At 33.4% G+C, this 16705-nt stretch overlaps 1 protein-coding gene across 1 annotated transcript in view; it reads right to left on the bottom strand.

Moving 5' to 3' along the window:
- Positions 1 to 16705, bottom strand: part of ATRNL1 (attractin like 1) — a gene marked incomplete at both ends in the record, with an annotated part of 464603 nt that overhangs the window by 402545 nt on the left and 45353 nt on the right. The window contains 2 exons of the mRNA XM_084245317.1: positions 5771 to 5925; positions 14854 to 15037. Coding sequence (XP_084101443.1) covers positions 5771 to 5925; positions 14854 to 15037 — 339 coding nt within the window. The remainder of the gene's footprint in view (positions 1 to 5770; positions 5926 to 14853; positions 15038 to 16705) is intronic.

Here is a 16705-nt window from a genome sequence, read left to right on the forward strand (position 1 = left end):
TATAAATTGTGTGTTGATGGTCAAATTCCAACAACAGAATTAGAAACTTGAATATACTTCAAAGAAATGAACCGGAAGAAGAAAAGCAAGCTTTCAGGAAGTAGGGCCTCCGAAATCAATTTATTATAAATATCTCCATAGAGGAGACATCAGAAAAGTCACCCACAGGCTGAGCCTACCTAGGACTAAAGAGTAAGTAATGTGGCCCAGCATCCAAAACAAACCAGACATACACAGGGAAAGAAAGCAGATCTCAAGATGAGAACTACAGAAACTTCTGAGGAATAACTAAGAAATGATTCAGGGAAAAGCCAAAAGAATAAAGACCATCATTTTTTTAAAAATTGGGAGTTTTGGGCCTCCCCGGTGGCACAGCGGTTGAGCGGTGGGCTGTGAAGCTGCCCGCAGGCTCCGCAGTGCCCGTTCGATCCCCGGCAGCCGGCAAGGGTCCCACATAGCGCACAGACCTCTCCTGCCGTGCCCGCTGCTCCCCTCAGCAGTGTATTTCATCAGTCTGTCTGTTCTGTTCCCCGCTCTAGCTCTGGTGAATTCTCTCACCCTCCCGCGCTTCTGACTGTTACCCAGTGCTTGTATAAATAAAGAAAGAAAGAAATCTTTAAAAAAAAAAAAATTGGGAGTTTTGAAGATCCCTCCTAACTCTGTAAACCACTCATTTCTAGGAGGCAAAAAAAGAAATGTTTTCAGCATTATGAAAACCTTTGTACCACTCCCCAGGTTTGTCAAACCCACCTAGTCATCCTCCCCTTTTGATTGCCTCAGTTTTGTAGTCATATGTCAAGGATCAATTATTGATTTGGTTTTGTCTGATCCTTTTGTTCCTCCATATCCCACATCTAAGCGAGACCACCTGGCATTTGTCTTTCTCCTTCTGATTTGTTTGGCTTAGCAGCATCTTCTCCAATTGTATCCATATTGTCAGAAATGGCAAGAGTTCATCTTTTTTCTATAGCTGAGACCTAGTCCTATTCCATTGTATGTATGTGCATGTGTGCACACACACACAAACACATACATGAATGCACACCCCCACCACATCCTCTGTCCTTGGGTACTTAAGATGTTCCCATAAGTTAGAGAATGTAATAACATTGCAGTGAACACAGGAATACATGTATATCACTTAGCATTATCTGTTCCAGTTCCATCCATGTTGTCACAAATGGCGAGAGTTCACTGTTAACTCAATTTTGAGTTTTTTATTTTGCCCAACTTGTTGGCATTTTCACCAAATTTAGTAGCTTTAGGCAAATGCGTAAATAATAACTAGTTGCCCTTACAAATTTAGGTGTAAGGAACAACAAAACTAATTGAAAATTTTGTACTTAGTAAAACATGTTGACGTTGGAATTCTAATCACCTTTGGAGACCTCCAAACATCTATCAATCAAATCATCTAACTCACATAAATGATAAAAGCCAAAACTCAAAAATATATGGCAAAGATTTTGTTCATTTTATTGATAGTCTTCCTACTAAGGTAATGTTTGCTTGCACACTTAAAAACTGAACATCTCAGTATAGCAGCCATATTAAATACCAGGTAGTTATCACCTAGATGTTCTTGAAGTAGTTTTCACACTACCATGCCTTAAAAATAAAAGAATATAAAAGATTTACTTGAGTGTTTTAATCTAAAGTAAAAAAGACTGAAAACTCATTGACTATTCTTAACAGGAGAAAAATATATGAAATTTAGGATAATAAATTTAGGTAAGACCCAGGAAAAGGGATGATCAGTATTTACAGTAATTCAACTTAGGTGTAATAAATATGCAATCACATTAAGAATATTAAGTTAAATAAGACTGAATTCCTGCCTTCAAGAATAACAATTAATATGACAAGTATAAAGAGGGATATACAGGATAGTGTTACAGAAGTCCCCAAGCTGAAAAGCACAAAGTTGCTTCTCACAGCTAAGAAATATTTTTTTAATACTAGACTACATTATATGAAATTCAAGAATTCATAAAACCTTTTACAGTCTTTTAAATGGTTGAAGTTCCCTAACACATGTAGCTATTACCTTTCCCCTAATAAAAATGGTCAGTCAACTGCTTATCGAAACTATGTAATATTTAATTTTCAAAATAACTAAGAAGTGAATATTTTTGTCACCCTGTTATAGATAAAGTAGCAGTCCTTAGAGGTGCTTCCTTAAAGTTATTAAATAACCAAGTCTGTATTCAAAAGCAGATTTTCTTAGCTACCACATTAAATTCATGAAAATAAAAATAATAATATAGACTTTTCCCAAAAAACTGTACAGGTTTCTGCACAAAAGAAACATTATAGTAATAAAATTTTAATTATACAAGAGAGCAATTAATTCAGAGAAATCATACAATTCTACGTCTAGAAGTTCTTTGTATTTTATATATGTAGTGATAGGAGGTGAAGGTTTTTTTACTATCTGCAAAATATCATCTTCAGTTATACTAAAAGCCTAAAAAAATTACATAAAATATTTGTGGTGGACATTGATACTTTCCAACAAATATCACAGCTCTCTTTCTTTTTTTTTTTTATAAATAATAAATTTTATTTTTATATTCCCCCATACAATTGCAAACGCCCCATTCTGACCCCAATCCTTCCCCTCCTGCCCCCCCCCACCCCCCAAAAAGTGTCTCTGGTTCATAGTTTTTTGTTGATTTTGATTTTCACTTTCTTATATTTATTTTCCACAGCTCTCTTTCTTTAGGCCCAGGGTAAAAGTTGGATGTTACAATCCAAGCAATTTCATCCTGTTAAGCAACAACAAAGAACAAATCTGCCTTCCCAACCAACACCAGACATATATCATAAGGGGAAAATAAACTTTTAGAAGTGCTAGTCCTCTATAGAAAATGCTGCAATACCTATTCATTAGATGGTTCTGCAGTATTGTCCAAAAATTCACTTCAACTTTGGGGCATTTTTCAATTTGGGAATCTCACAACAGATGTTGAAACTTCAGCCAGACCACTGACACTTAAAAGATGTAAAAACCAAAACTACCAGATTCTTTTCCCCACTGACTCTAGACAATTATCTTTTATGACAATATTTACTTTCCATAGCCAAATAGTTTCAAAGTACCTATGTCTAACACGAGATCAACTCAGGAAGCACGTTTTCCATCATTCCCATCCTATCTCTGTCCTTGTCATCTATTATAAGGCTATGTTTACTAGAAAGATCATTTGAATCTTATGTAAGGCGTGAAAGAGGCTTTCTGAAAGCAATTAATAGAAACAACAAAAACAAAACAATGAAGTTTTCAGATTCTAAAGTCTGACTTCAAGTTAGATTTACAAACTTAAACATTAAAAAACCCACCAGGCTGTGTATTATAGTCCACTTGGCCTCATATACCAGTTCTGTCTCTATTGTCTGTGGCACCTGAATCACTTTTTAAAGATACAGAGACCCAATGTCACATCTAAGAGAATCCTATTAACAGGTCTGGATTTTGCCCCTACAACCTTCAAAGGAGATGAAAAGGTATAGCTGTGTATCAAAATCACCATCACATGCCTCTACATCTATCAAGAAATGACAAGAACTGTGAAGCAAGGTCATATGCTCAAAGACTAATGATTTTCACTATATAAAGTTCACTGTTGCAATAAGGACATAACAGTACATTTTAGAACAATAAAGAATTAGTACTGACAAAAATATTCCTATATATTTAAACATCATGTAACGCAAAGAAATCAGCTAAGTCTTATGTACATTTCGGTTAAATATGCCATGAAAGTGTTAGTGTACCACATTTAAGAGAAAAATTAGCAACGTGACCATTTTTTTCCAAAACATCTTTTTTCTAGTTGGTTCCTTATGCCAACAGCTGTATTTCATTTGCACAAAAACATACTCCATAAACAAAAGAATTATTTTGGAAGACATTTTCAGAAATGTGAAAAATATTTTTCCCAGGAAAATATCCCAACACTTGATGCTGCCAACTTAGATGAATAAATACAGTTTAGGGGGTAGGGGGATCTTTGTTGGGAATATATAGAAATAATCAAATGAATTAAGACAAAACACTTTTATTCTATGTTGAACTGTATGGCTGCTTTATATTTTTGTTGTCACCAAAAAAATTAATACACTTTATAAAACTGTAAGGATATATTATTCCTCCTCCAATCTGAACAATTTGCCTCTAATGATATTTCTCCTCAGAAAGCTCTTTTGACAGATAAAATCTAAAATGTGAAAACCTGAATAAAATGGAAGAAATGTCAATAAATCCAAACACATAAGCTACAAAATAACATTTCTTCATTAAAATACAACATTGAGTGGAAGCTCTCTGAAGACTCTTTTGCAAATGTTCAAAATATCACTTCGTGGAATTTTAACAAAAGCAACAGAATCCTACAGATTTCCTAGAATTTGTATTCCCTGGAGAAAAACAAATAAAATTTTCTTCTACCTATATTAAATGAGCTTATAATCTTAACCATGGCCAAAACATTATCTGACAATGCTAACCAAATAATGACAGGTCATAATAAGCCAGCCCAGATTAGGTAACTCAGTTACCCGCTCTTTAAAGATCTCAAGCACTGATCTATAAGCCTTCTAAAACTCGACAAAATATCATTGTCATTGTGAATCATCACTTCACGTTATTATTTCAAAAGGATAAAGATTTATTTACCAAGGACCTGAAAATCTTAGACAGTGGATTGGTTTTAATAATTAATCACAGATGGACACACATAGCTAGAAAGCATGCTTAACTTTTTTACTAGGAATTTCCTTGCAAACAAATTTACAATAAAGATCAAAGTGTTTAATAGTCATTAATTTTCTTTATAGGCTGTGACTTGAAATAATTTTCCAAATTAGATTACATGGTCTCTATGATGTTTAAAAGCAAAAGTACACATCTTACATCTATTAACTGTGTTGTACTTTGGCCTGTTTTATTTTTATTCACCAAAATGTTTCTTAATAAAGTTGCTACATTACTTTAACCATCCAAAAACGTACTCTTATGTATTGCTCAATAGATTTTAAATACTACCTAGGCTTTACTTACAAAATGATAGAGAAAAAAATGTTTTCACTATAATGGTCTACTGGGTAACTAAATTTAGTATTTCAATAAGTAAATTTAATATTCAGAAATTCACATACTATAGATAGCCTAATGAAAATAAGGGAATTATATAAATACATTATATTCCTGGTTTTCTGGAAGAGTCACATTTCTTTATTTTCATGTCTAGGTTTGTTCTGGGTTTCCATCCATTTTGTCCAAAACTCTTACTTAACTCTAACTACATTCCTTTCTCTAATTTTACCAACTCCTATACCAAGTAAATATATCCAATGGATTAAATTTAAATGCATCTTTACTCATCTCTACTCAATATAAGAAGTTTGCATTCCTACTACTTGCAATATATATAATTTAATAGTATCCCATACCCATTATTAAAACCAATTAGTGTCAAACACAATAGGCTGATAATAGCACTCACATAAGGACAGAATATGTAAAAGCCTTCGAAAAGGATATTCAACCCTAGAGGTCTGCTTCTCCTGTCTCTATCACAAACTCATTCCAGTGCATGTCTTCTCCTGGGCCTAAACTACTACTGTGCTGAAATTCAAGGGATCCGTTTATAATATGTCACTGACTTTATCTCTTATATGACATATACACATGCTGTCAAATATTTGAGTATCTCTACATGAAAACATCTGGCATCTCCTACTTTGTACAATCCTAACAAATACATACCTATATCATATGCCAGGAAATCGGCAGAAAAACATTTTGCACCATTACTCAAGGAAGTGTCATTATGGGTATTTCCTCCAAAAATAAGCATAGCTCCATTGATAAGAACAGCTGAGTGAAGGTATCTGGCAAACCCACTTTCTTTCAAAATAGTCCTACAGAATAAAATTTAAAAATGTATTACAAAGGATAAAAAGATCTTCCTGATTTTACATAAATATATATCATATAACGGGTATAATTGCATATAGAATTTTACCTAGTATTCTAAAAACATGTTATTTTTAACAACTCTTAAATGACCACTAAACTTCAATATTTAAAAAAAATATTTTCATAGTCACAGTACTTTAAATTCTTTGAGGAAACATTATTAAACAAAATTTTCAATGATCTGGTGACTTCTAATTCATTTTACATTTATAAAAGCAGGAAACAAGTCTCCTTAAAATTACAGTGCCCAAAAATTCTAAACAAATGCAGATTGTTTTTGAGATACATCCATATGCATATGAATGAAAATCACAATGTATCCTTGAAAAACATTAAAATTAATATATTCTTTAAATTAATTAAACTACAACTCCAAAAGAATTATAAATATGTAATCATAATTGTATTTCACCCAAATGAAATAATATATAATGAAGGTGCATGACAATATGAATACTTTATAAATAATGTAAATAAACCCCGATACAAAGAACCAGAATGTAAACACAGTAGGTATAATATCATTAGCAGAATAGATATGGTATTTTAAAAAACATGGATTATAATATCAATTAAAGCTTAAAGAATATGGAGCTGACTTTCCAAATGGCAGCAAGGAGTTCCACAAATACTACCCCAGTGGAAAGAACTACAGTCAGTAAAAATGATTTTTAAAACAGTCTTTTAAAGTCTTATAATATTTGACTAAGAACAACAAATTAAGAAATATTTACTCAAGAACATCTACCACATACAGTAAAAACAGCAAGAGTCCATCATCACTGATCCATTACCTGCTCCCAACCTTCCTGCATGTAGACATAAGCGCATGTGTGTGCGCGCGCACACACACACACACACACACACACACAGTTCAATACATCGGAATTTCAATCCCAGGTATGAAAAGCTAAGAACAAGAATTCCTTCATCCGTCCTAGGCCAGACCAAGGATAGCTAAGCAGGAACAGCAGCCTACCAAGACTCCTCATGCCTCCTCACTCTGGGTGGCAGAAGCTCCATTCAAAGAGAAAGCATGAGAGATCTGAGTGCTCATTCTCTACCTTGCCCCCTCTGATGGGAGGAGCCATACACCAGGCCCCACAGGCTAAGAACACAGGAGCCAAAAGTCTTCACTCAACTTCATTCATAAAGCAGAGGCTCTGTGCCAATAGAGGCAAGCTGAGAAAAGCAAAGGCTACCGTACCCATTCAGCACCATGCACATAAAGCACCGATGCAATAGTGCCAGTCCAGGAGGCACAGAGCACAACCCCAACTCACAGTACTAAAGCAGGGGTACAGAGGTTCCTCCCACAGAAGAGACTGGCAAGTGAGAGACAACACATGGAGGAAACTTCAGTGTATATGGCTATGTGGAAAAAGCCAATCTAAAAAGCACACATACTAAATGATTCCAGTTACATGACATTCTGGAAAAGGCCAAAAAATGGAAAAAGTGAAAATATCAGTGGTTGCCAGACAATTAGAGCAGAAGAAGGGAGGAATGTACGGGTGAGCATCAGGCACAGTGACACTAATCTGTGTGATGTGGTAACGATTATTCATTTGTGAAAATACAATGACCTACAACGCAAATCCTAGTGCAATCTGGACTTTAATTAATAATAATGTATCAATACTGACACATCAACATTAACAAATGTACTATACTACTGCAACACAATAATAAAGGTACTTGGGTGAGGAAGATTTGGAAACACCATACTTTATGTTCATTTTTCTACAAAGCTGAAATTGTTCTTAAAAGTAGTCTATTATTTATAAAAAGAAACAAAAAGGCAGTACTTAAAATTGCAGTTACTTTTCCTGAAATGGTATCTATACTGTGATATTAAGATGGAATCCAAGTTGTTCACTATCAGAAGGGATTAACAATTATGGAACACAGGGAGTCTGGAATAAATCCTGCAGTGTCCCACCATTATGTATTGACGGTTTAGACAGAAAGGGTTTAGAGAGAGTCAGACATAGAACACCAGAGATATATACTCATTTCTATAAACAGATACAGATATGTGTGTATTTGTTGATTTTCTGACTTTTCCAAGAGGGCCTAGAAACAAACACATCCATAAAGCAGTAAACATACCTTGGCTTATTATTCTTTTTCTTTTTTTTTCCTCAACCAGATAGCCAGATAATCTCGATTTTTAAATATTATTCTACACTAAAAGTAATCTGAGTTACTTAGGGAAATGATTTATTCCAACAAAGAAAGTAAAAATGTGAATGGATTTTCTCTGCATATGTGCCAGAAACTTAGGAGTGCACAGTGATGAGGACATGTCTAAAGGACACAGGAACTCAACTGGCCAGATCTAGGACAATTTGAGCACCGAAATGAAGAACAGCAATTGATTATAAAGCATCAAATCAAATAAAGACTCATGAACTCAAGGACTTTCACATCTCTTTTCAAAACCCTCCAGTAGTGAAAGTCATAATCCTAACTATGACCTCCATGATTCTATAGGACATGGTCCCATGAACCACTCAGCGATTATTTTCTACCACTTTGTCAAACCATGTCTAAGACATTCTACTCCATCTACACTGGCCCCCTTGCTATTCCAAAGGATAAGCACATTCCCATCTCAAGGCTTTTACATCAGTTTTCCCTCTCCTACAACACCTGTGTGATACTGGCAGAGCCCACCTTAACCTCCTTCAGGTCTTCACTCAAGTGTGTCCTCAGTGAGGTTTGCTCTGACCACCCCATTTGAATGTAACTACCTAAGCTCCTTATCCTCTTTCCACAGTTCCTTTCTTCTCCATGGAACCACAATGGAATACTACTCAGCTATTAAATTTAAAAAAAAAAAAAGGATGAAAACTTGTTATTTGTAACAACATGGAAAACTAGAGATTATGCTAAGGGAAATAAGTCAGAAGGAAAAAGACAAATACCAGAGGGTGTCACTTACATGTACAACTTAGAGAAACAAAACAAAGGAACAGATAAAACCTAACCAGAACAAACCTTTGAAATCTGACTACAGAATTGAGGCTACTGGGGCCAGGCAAACCAAGAGCGTAGGGGTTCAACAGTGATGGAGGACCAGGGGTGCCTTGGTGGTAGGTACAGACTGAAAAGATACAGCTGAAGGGGTGTGAACCTGTACCTCTGAACCAAACACAGTGTTGTAAACCAATGTTATCTCAGTTAAAAAAAAAAAGATCACGTATTTCCATTTTGTTGTCTGCTTCCACCCATTAAAATACATCTCAAAAAACAAAGATGATTTTTTAAAAGGTCTCAGATGAAAGTATACATATCAAACAATATTCCAAATTCAAAAATGGAAAAACCAAATGAAAGGTTGTCTTGAAATACATGTGGTGGGGCGGGGGGGAATACTACTGTGAAAAGCAAGGAAATAACACAATATTAAGAACGATGGTTACCTCTTGGGGCATAATGAGAGGCTGCCATCATGGAGGGACGCATAAGGGCCTCAGGGGGTACTGTAATGTCCTCTTTCTTGACTCAGGCAGATAGGGTGTTCACTTTATTATTTTCTGAAACTATATATATGTATGCTTTCATACAGTCATTTCTCCACACGCAATATTTTCCCAATTTATAAAAGAGCACTAGGAAAAAAATAAGTACCGAATTACCTCAAAAAGTAAAGCTATAAAGCTAATAAGCTTCTTGTTAATTATCAACACGTGATTTTAACTAGACATTCCAAAAGTTCAAGTCTCGTAATATACGATGTTTATAACAATCTCTCGTCTGTGTAAATTGTACGTCCATCTTAATAAATCTGCTATACAACGTCATTATATGTGCATGTACTGCTATTATTCCCCCTTTAAATATGTACCATGCAATTTTAATTATCTGTTTCCTTTACTGAGAACTTCCTTGAATTTTTCCCAACACTGTGTTTGACATGGACTCAACAATTTTTGTTGAAAAGATTAAAGACACGCACATGCAGAGAAATAATAAGCAAGATGAAATCCATGAATAGCATGTTTATCAGTATTTACTGAAATGTAAGTTAAAAATCAATAAATTGTTTTCTATCACCTTCCAAAAAACCTCTGGAAGCTAAATGCTTAGAGAAATCACCAAACTCAATAATTTAATAGTTCAGGATGTTTTAATGTAAAATTATTTCCTACTGTATCAAATTTAAGAAGCTAGAAGAAATTGTTTCATGTAACCAGATGTAGCATCATTATGAAAATATATTTTTAAAGTAACTGATTTTAAAGACTTTTTAAATATATAATAGTACCATAGAAGCATTATCATCAGACTCACTACTTATCTTTTTACATTTCTGAAGTACACTTGAAGTCTTTTGTCCTATTGCTTGGGGGAAAAAAAGGGAAAATTATCAAGTTGATAACAGCTGTAAATTGTACTGATAATGCTTGATAAACTTTTGTGTTAAAACTTGTGCTCTTTCACAGGCAAAAGTAATACAATAAAGATCTCAACAATAGGCCAAGAAAAGCTGAGGTCTTTTATCTCACTAATAATCCAGATTCTATGAATTTGTAATTCATTTTACATTCTTAGAATGAACCCAAATAAAGCACTATTCTTTTCATAAATTGCTAGATTCACCATATTTTTGTCTCTGTTCATAAAAAAAAAAGATAACACTATAATTTTCCTTACCTGTAATAACTTTATATCAATACCTGTAATATCTTCATATACCTGTAATATTTTTATAGCAAGGTTATGAAAACTCATAAATCTTAAGACAACATACCTGACAATTACTTTGTTGTCTGAAGGTTTTTGAAGTATGGTGTTATTTAGTTCTTAAATATTTGGGCAAGTTTTTGGTTCTTCTTTGTCTTGTTTAGTTTGTAATTTTTTTATATCTTTATTTTTGTGATTGAGGTATCATTGGTTTACAACATTATATATGATTTAAAGTTATAGGATCACATCCTTGAGCTGTCTATTACACACCATATCCACCACCAAGGCACCCACAGTCCTCCACCACCGTCCAACGTGCCTCCTCCACACTTTGCTATCCACACTCTCCCCGCTCTGGCAACATCAATTCTACAATCAGATTTCTAGTATTTGTATTTGGTTTGGTCTTGTTTCACCCTTTGTTTTGTTTCTCTATATTCTACATTTAAGTGAAACCATCCTGTGTTTGTCTTTCTCCTTTTGATTTATTTCACTTAATATTATCTCCAGTGCCAACCATGTCATCACAAATGGCAAGAGTTCATCATTTTTTAAAATGGCTGAAAAATAATCAATTGAGTATATACACCACATCTTCCTAATCCATTCATCTGTCCTTGGGCACCTAGGTTGTTTCCATAACTTGGCCATTGTAAACAGTGCTGCAATGAACATGGGAGTGCATCTATCCCTTTGAATTAGTGTTTTTGCATTCTTTGGGTAGACATCTAGGAGTAGAACTGCTGGATGATAATGTAGATCTCCTTTTAATATTTTGAGAAATCTTGACACTGTTTCCCATAGCTAGACCAGTCTATATTACTACCACAGAGCCCTTATTGTTATTTCTCAGTGAGGTCTTCTCTTTCCACCCTGTTTCAAATTGCATGCCTTATCTCCTTCCTTACTTTATTCATTTAATAGCACTTATCACCATAAAACTGTGTGTATATAACTTGTTTTATTAATTCCTTAGAATACAGGCTGCATGAATGCAGTGATTTTAGTGTAATTTTTTAATCATTGTGCTTCTATTGTCTAAAACACCAAGAAGCAATGCCTGCAGGCATTTAATAAAAATACACTGACTAATTTTTCACAAAGGTTGACTTTATCTTTTCTTTGGGAGTAGTCTGGTATTCTTAATTTAACTTCCTGATGTGATAACCCACTGATTTTCAAGACTTAGAAAATGCTTTCTAATAAATGCACTTAAAGTTATAAATTTCCCATTTTAGCAGCACATTTAGATTCAGCATCAATCAGCATAAATTATTTTCTAATTCAGTATAATTTCTTTGACCAATTATTTTAAAGAAATCAATAATTCCAGACATTAAGATCTTTCTAGTTACTTTTGTATTATCTCAATATGATAAATCATTTTGTATGATTTCAATACTTTTAAATGGGTGAGACTTTCATGAAAACCCCATGTACAAAAAAGTTAATGTTACATATATATTTTAAAATAGTTTATGCTTTATAGACATGAGATAATATACTTTCAAATATCTAAGACAACAAAACTTTTCATTGCGTTGTTCAAATCTTTACTATCCTTACTGATTATTTTTGGTCTCCTTGTACTAACAGTTTTCAAAGACAACACAGTCAAAAATGCTCTACTGTGATTTATTCCACTTTCCACCATATTAACTGTATTATGAGGCACATATAAATGCAAAACTACTATATCTTCCAGGTGGATACCCGACTTAAATTCTTATATATCTGATATTTGTTAACTGACTATATAATATCCTTATGCCCTTCCTCTTTCAACATTTCTAAAACTTTTATGTAAGGTGTACCTATTCTAAGTAGTGCATGGATAGGTTTTTGTTGTGTGTTTTTTTTTAATACCCAGTCCAAAAACTTCTTAATCTTGATTGCAATATCAAATCACTTACATTTAGTGTAGCTGGAATACTTATTTCCTTACATTTATTATAATTATTTATACATTTGGAGTTAAATACACCATATTAACCACTTCATATTTTCCTTTATGCTCATGAAACTGCATCAATTTGTGACTTCTCTTTTATCACTTTTGAAAAAATTATAAGTCATTATGACTTCAAATAGCATTCTACATTATTCTCTTACTCTTCTCTGTTTAAACTCCAATCACATGTATGTTAGAAAATTTCCATAAGCAGTTTATATCTCTTTCCCTCTTATTTTTCATTCTGTCTTTCTTGATTTCAGTATATTTCCTTCTGACCTATTTTCCATTTCATTAATTCTTCCCTCAGCTGTGTCTAATGTGATGTTAAATCCATCCAAGAACTCAATTCATTTAATGTATTTTTCATTTGAATTACATTGAATGTAATTTTCATCCAATTCTTTTGTGAGCCTTTCCAGTTGCCTACTATTTTTCATACTTTTATGATATTGCAGATGACATACTGAAAACATAACTTGAAGCTCTGTATAGTATTATCTCTCTCAAGAGAGGATTTACTTTTGCTTCTATTGAATAGTTAGGCTATGGGGAGATCACCGTAATCTGCCCATCATGGGTTTATCCTCACTAGTCAGTTAGAACTTCAGGGAACAAAACTTTTCCTAACTGAAAGGTATATCCAATGCTAACTGTGCATAAAAAAATTGCTAAGACTAATAATTATATTCTTATATGTAAAAATTCACTATGGAAGTTTTTCAGGCATATAAAATTTGATCAAATTTCATTCAATTGGTAAACAACATTCATTCTCTCATTTGCCTTTACTGAAATAATTCCCACAGTTCTTTTGCTATTCACTTCCACTAAGAGCTTTCCATAAGTACTCCCATGCCCATTATTATTACTGTGAACTATGTTACTATTATACAGTTGCTTTAATATATGCAAAACTATGCTAAGCAGACTGTGCCTTAATCATGGTACCACAATTCCTCTTGTTACCATAGCAAAAACTCAAAAAGAAACAGTCATAAATATCAAAATAGGCAATAAAATGAATTTATTAATTGTAGAGAGAAAGTAATAAAGTCATTGATATTTGTAAAAATAATACTGCCTTCTACTAGACGAAAAAGTAATGGAAATCAACAAAATCACCCAAAAGTCTTAATTTTTAAAATTCTATCCATCTTTCAAATAAAGTAAAAATTAGAATCTATGTTTAAAATGAAAGAGGGTAAAACAAATCATGAGAGGATAGAAAACTGTGTTTCATTTAAACATAAACTACCTTAATGTAGGAAGGTTAAAATAATATATAGAGCCTTAAAACAACAAAGGAGCCATTTTCCACATATTACAAAGGGAAATGAGTACAATAAAGTCATATTTTAAAATTTATATACCCACATAATCAATAAATGAAAAATTAATGAATAATATTTCAAACATAAAGAGGACATTATGGTTATGTCTAGGCAAGCTGCTGAACAGGAAACACAAGCAGCAAATGAACACATAAAAAGATGTCTCTTCACAAGAATAATCAGGATATACACACTAAAATATCAGTAAGATGCCCTTCACAACCACGGCACTGGCAATGGACAATATCTTTACTATTATCCAGTGGCACTGAAAATATGAAGAAACTCACACTCACTTATGGAAATACATGTTACAAGAGTAACTTGAAGAGCAATTGGGGAATATGTGATAGAGTTGAAGAGGTAACTGCCTCAGACACATCAATTCCACTTGTAAGTAGGAAATACTTGCATGTACACATGCGCAGACCAGCGCACCATGTGCAATGCAGCACTGTTTATAACAACAAGAAGAAAAACCTACTAAACTGCCATGAGCTTGGTGTTTCACAGGAAATTGGATGATGATATTGAAGAAATGCTTTTTAAAATTTACAAGTGACAATAAAATATGAATGAAAATAAGAAATCCCAGGACAGGTAATATCAAAGCTCCAGTTATACTGGTAACCAAAATGGCTCATATGAAATGAACATGATATCAGCACCAATAAGTAATGGATCAGAAACCATCTTGAAGTCAATCATTTATAGTAAAAATGGCTACACAGAAAATGTACTATTTTGTGCCTTTGCTACATAGTAGATCATTAGGTAAAATAAAGATGAAACGAGCCAAATATGTCTCTCATAAAATATTTCATAAGTATCATTATACAAATAGAACAGACAAATATTCTCCTTTTCATACTCTTGCTTAATCTACTCACCAAGTCTTAGTGTTAACTTCATACTTATAAAGATCATCTACCAATCCATATTTATTGCCAGGTAATGCTTTATAGCCTCCATGAACATAAATTGACTTAGTTATTTCATCATACACACTGGTATGGCCATATCCACCTTGCACAATAGCTCCTTTAGTTTCTGGAACAAGCCAAGTGTTTGATGCTGTAAGAGAAAAAAAGATAAATCATAAACAAAAGAAAATCTACAGCAAATGTAAAGTCTTAATTTAAGACAATGAAAGTTTGTGTTTTATGATTTCTATAATTTATTCTTTATTTGAAATAAAATTGGGTTTACAATATTGCATATGATTTAGAGGTATGATTCTTATGATTTAATTATTTTTTACATCATTTTTCATTTTTGCACAAAGTATGTATTTTCATCTTGGTTATAGTCCCCATACAATTCCCACCCCCCTTGTTTTGATCATACTCCCTCCTCCCCCACCCTGTAGTGTCTCTGGTTTATAGTTGCTCTTAAGGGGAGAATTCTATTAAAAATTCCTAATTCCCACCACCTAACACATCTGTTTTAAAATTTTTCAGGCATCAGTTTACTAAAAAGCAATGTCTCATTTATTCTTGAAATTGACCTCAAATTTTTGAAAAAAGGGACGTTTAAAAGCTAATGAGAAGAGATAGCCACCAAGAATCACTGTACTTACGAGGGGGGAATTACCTTTCTGAAAAATCATATCTAACAGTTTTTAAATCAAATGAAAAAAGTTAACATAAAATGACATTAATAATGGCTTCCCAACTACACCTCCCAAATTCTAAGGGCATGAAAAATACTAAAGCAAAACATTAATATTACACTAACCTTGAAACTCACATTGAGATTCTTATAGAGTTTATGAGGTATTGCTAAGCTAAAGTGAAATAAATTTCCCTTAGGACTAACCCAGAAGAGCTTTATGGTCCAAGTTAGTAAAACCATCCACATAAGTCCCTTCTGAGAGTTACAAATTCCCTAAAAGTCATAATTCTAAGTATAGCAAAAAGGACAAACTGATGTTTCCTTTACTGCCAGAGCAATTCCATAGGAATTCTTACAAACCTCAGCTCAAATATATAACTTATATAAACAAATACTAAGAAAAATGCATGTACTCCTCTAAACCATGTTTAGCATTTTATTTAAAAAATAATTTCAAAGGCACAAACAAGTTGTAAGAATAAGCAAAGGATTCCTACACACCCATTACTCAGATTCACTAATTGTTAACATATTGCCCCATATATTTTATACTTTCATCATTACATCAGTTTCACATTTTAAGGTTTGCTTCCTTTTCCTGTTGACTTTTTTTTTTTAATATGTAGGTAACCAATGTGCTTCTAAAGACAATCTGCTTCCAAAAGTCAAAACTACTTTTAAAACATAAACCCAGAAATACACCTTCCTTGCTACATGCGCCACCCCATTCCCCATTACGCCCTGAAAGTAACCAATATCACTGTCTTCTGGTTTACCCTTACAGAGTTCCTTTTTGCTCATATAAACAGGTATATTTTCTAATTTCCATTTTCTAATTTCCCTGACTTCCTTAACAAAAAGTAGTAATCAGATGTTACTGTCATGTGCAATATTTTGGTAACTCCAGCTCTTTCTGTGGTATCAGGATAGCTACCACTGTTGTCTCGTTGTATCCACTTTTCCAGTAAATCTTCCGTTATTTGTTCTTTTTTAACCTTTCTGAATTAATTTGCTTCAGACATGACTTCTATGTGCGCCACAGAGTTGGGTTTCTCTTTATAACCAATTTGAAAATATCTTTCCTTAACAGGTAAGTTAATCTCATTCACATTGACTGGCAATATTTTG

Source organism: Talpa europaea, assembly GCF_964194135.1.
Source record: "Talpa europaea genome assembly, chromosome: 10".
NCBI classification, from domain to species: Eukaryota; Metazoa; Chordata; class Mammalia; order Eulipotyphla; family Talpidae; genus Talpa; species Talpa europaea.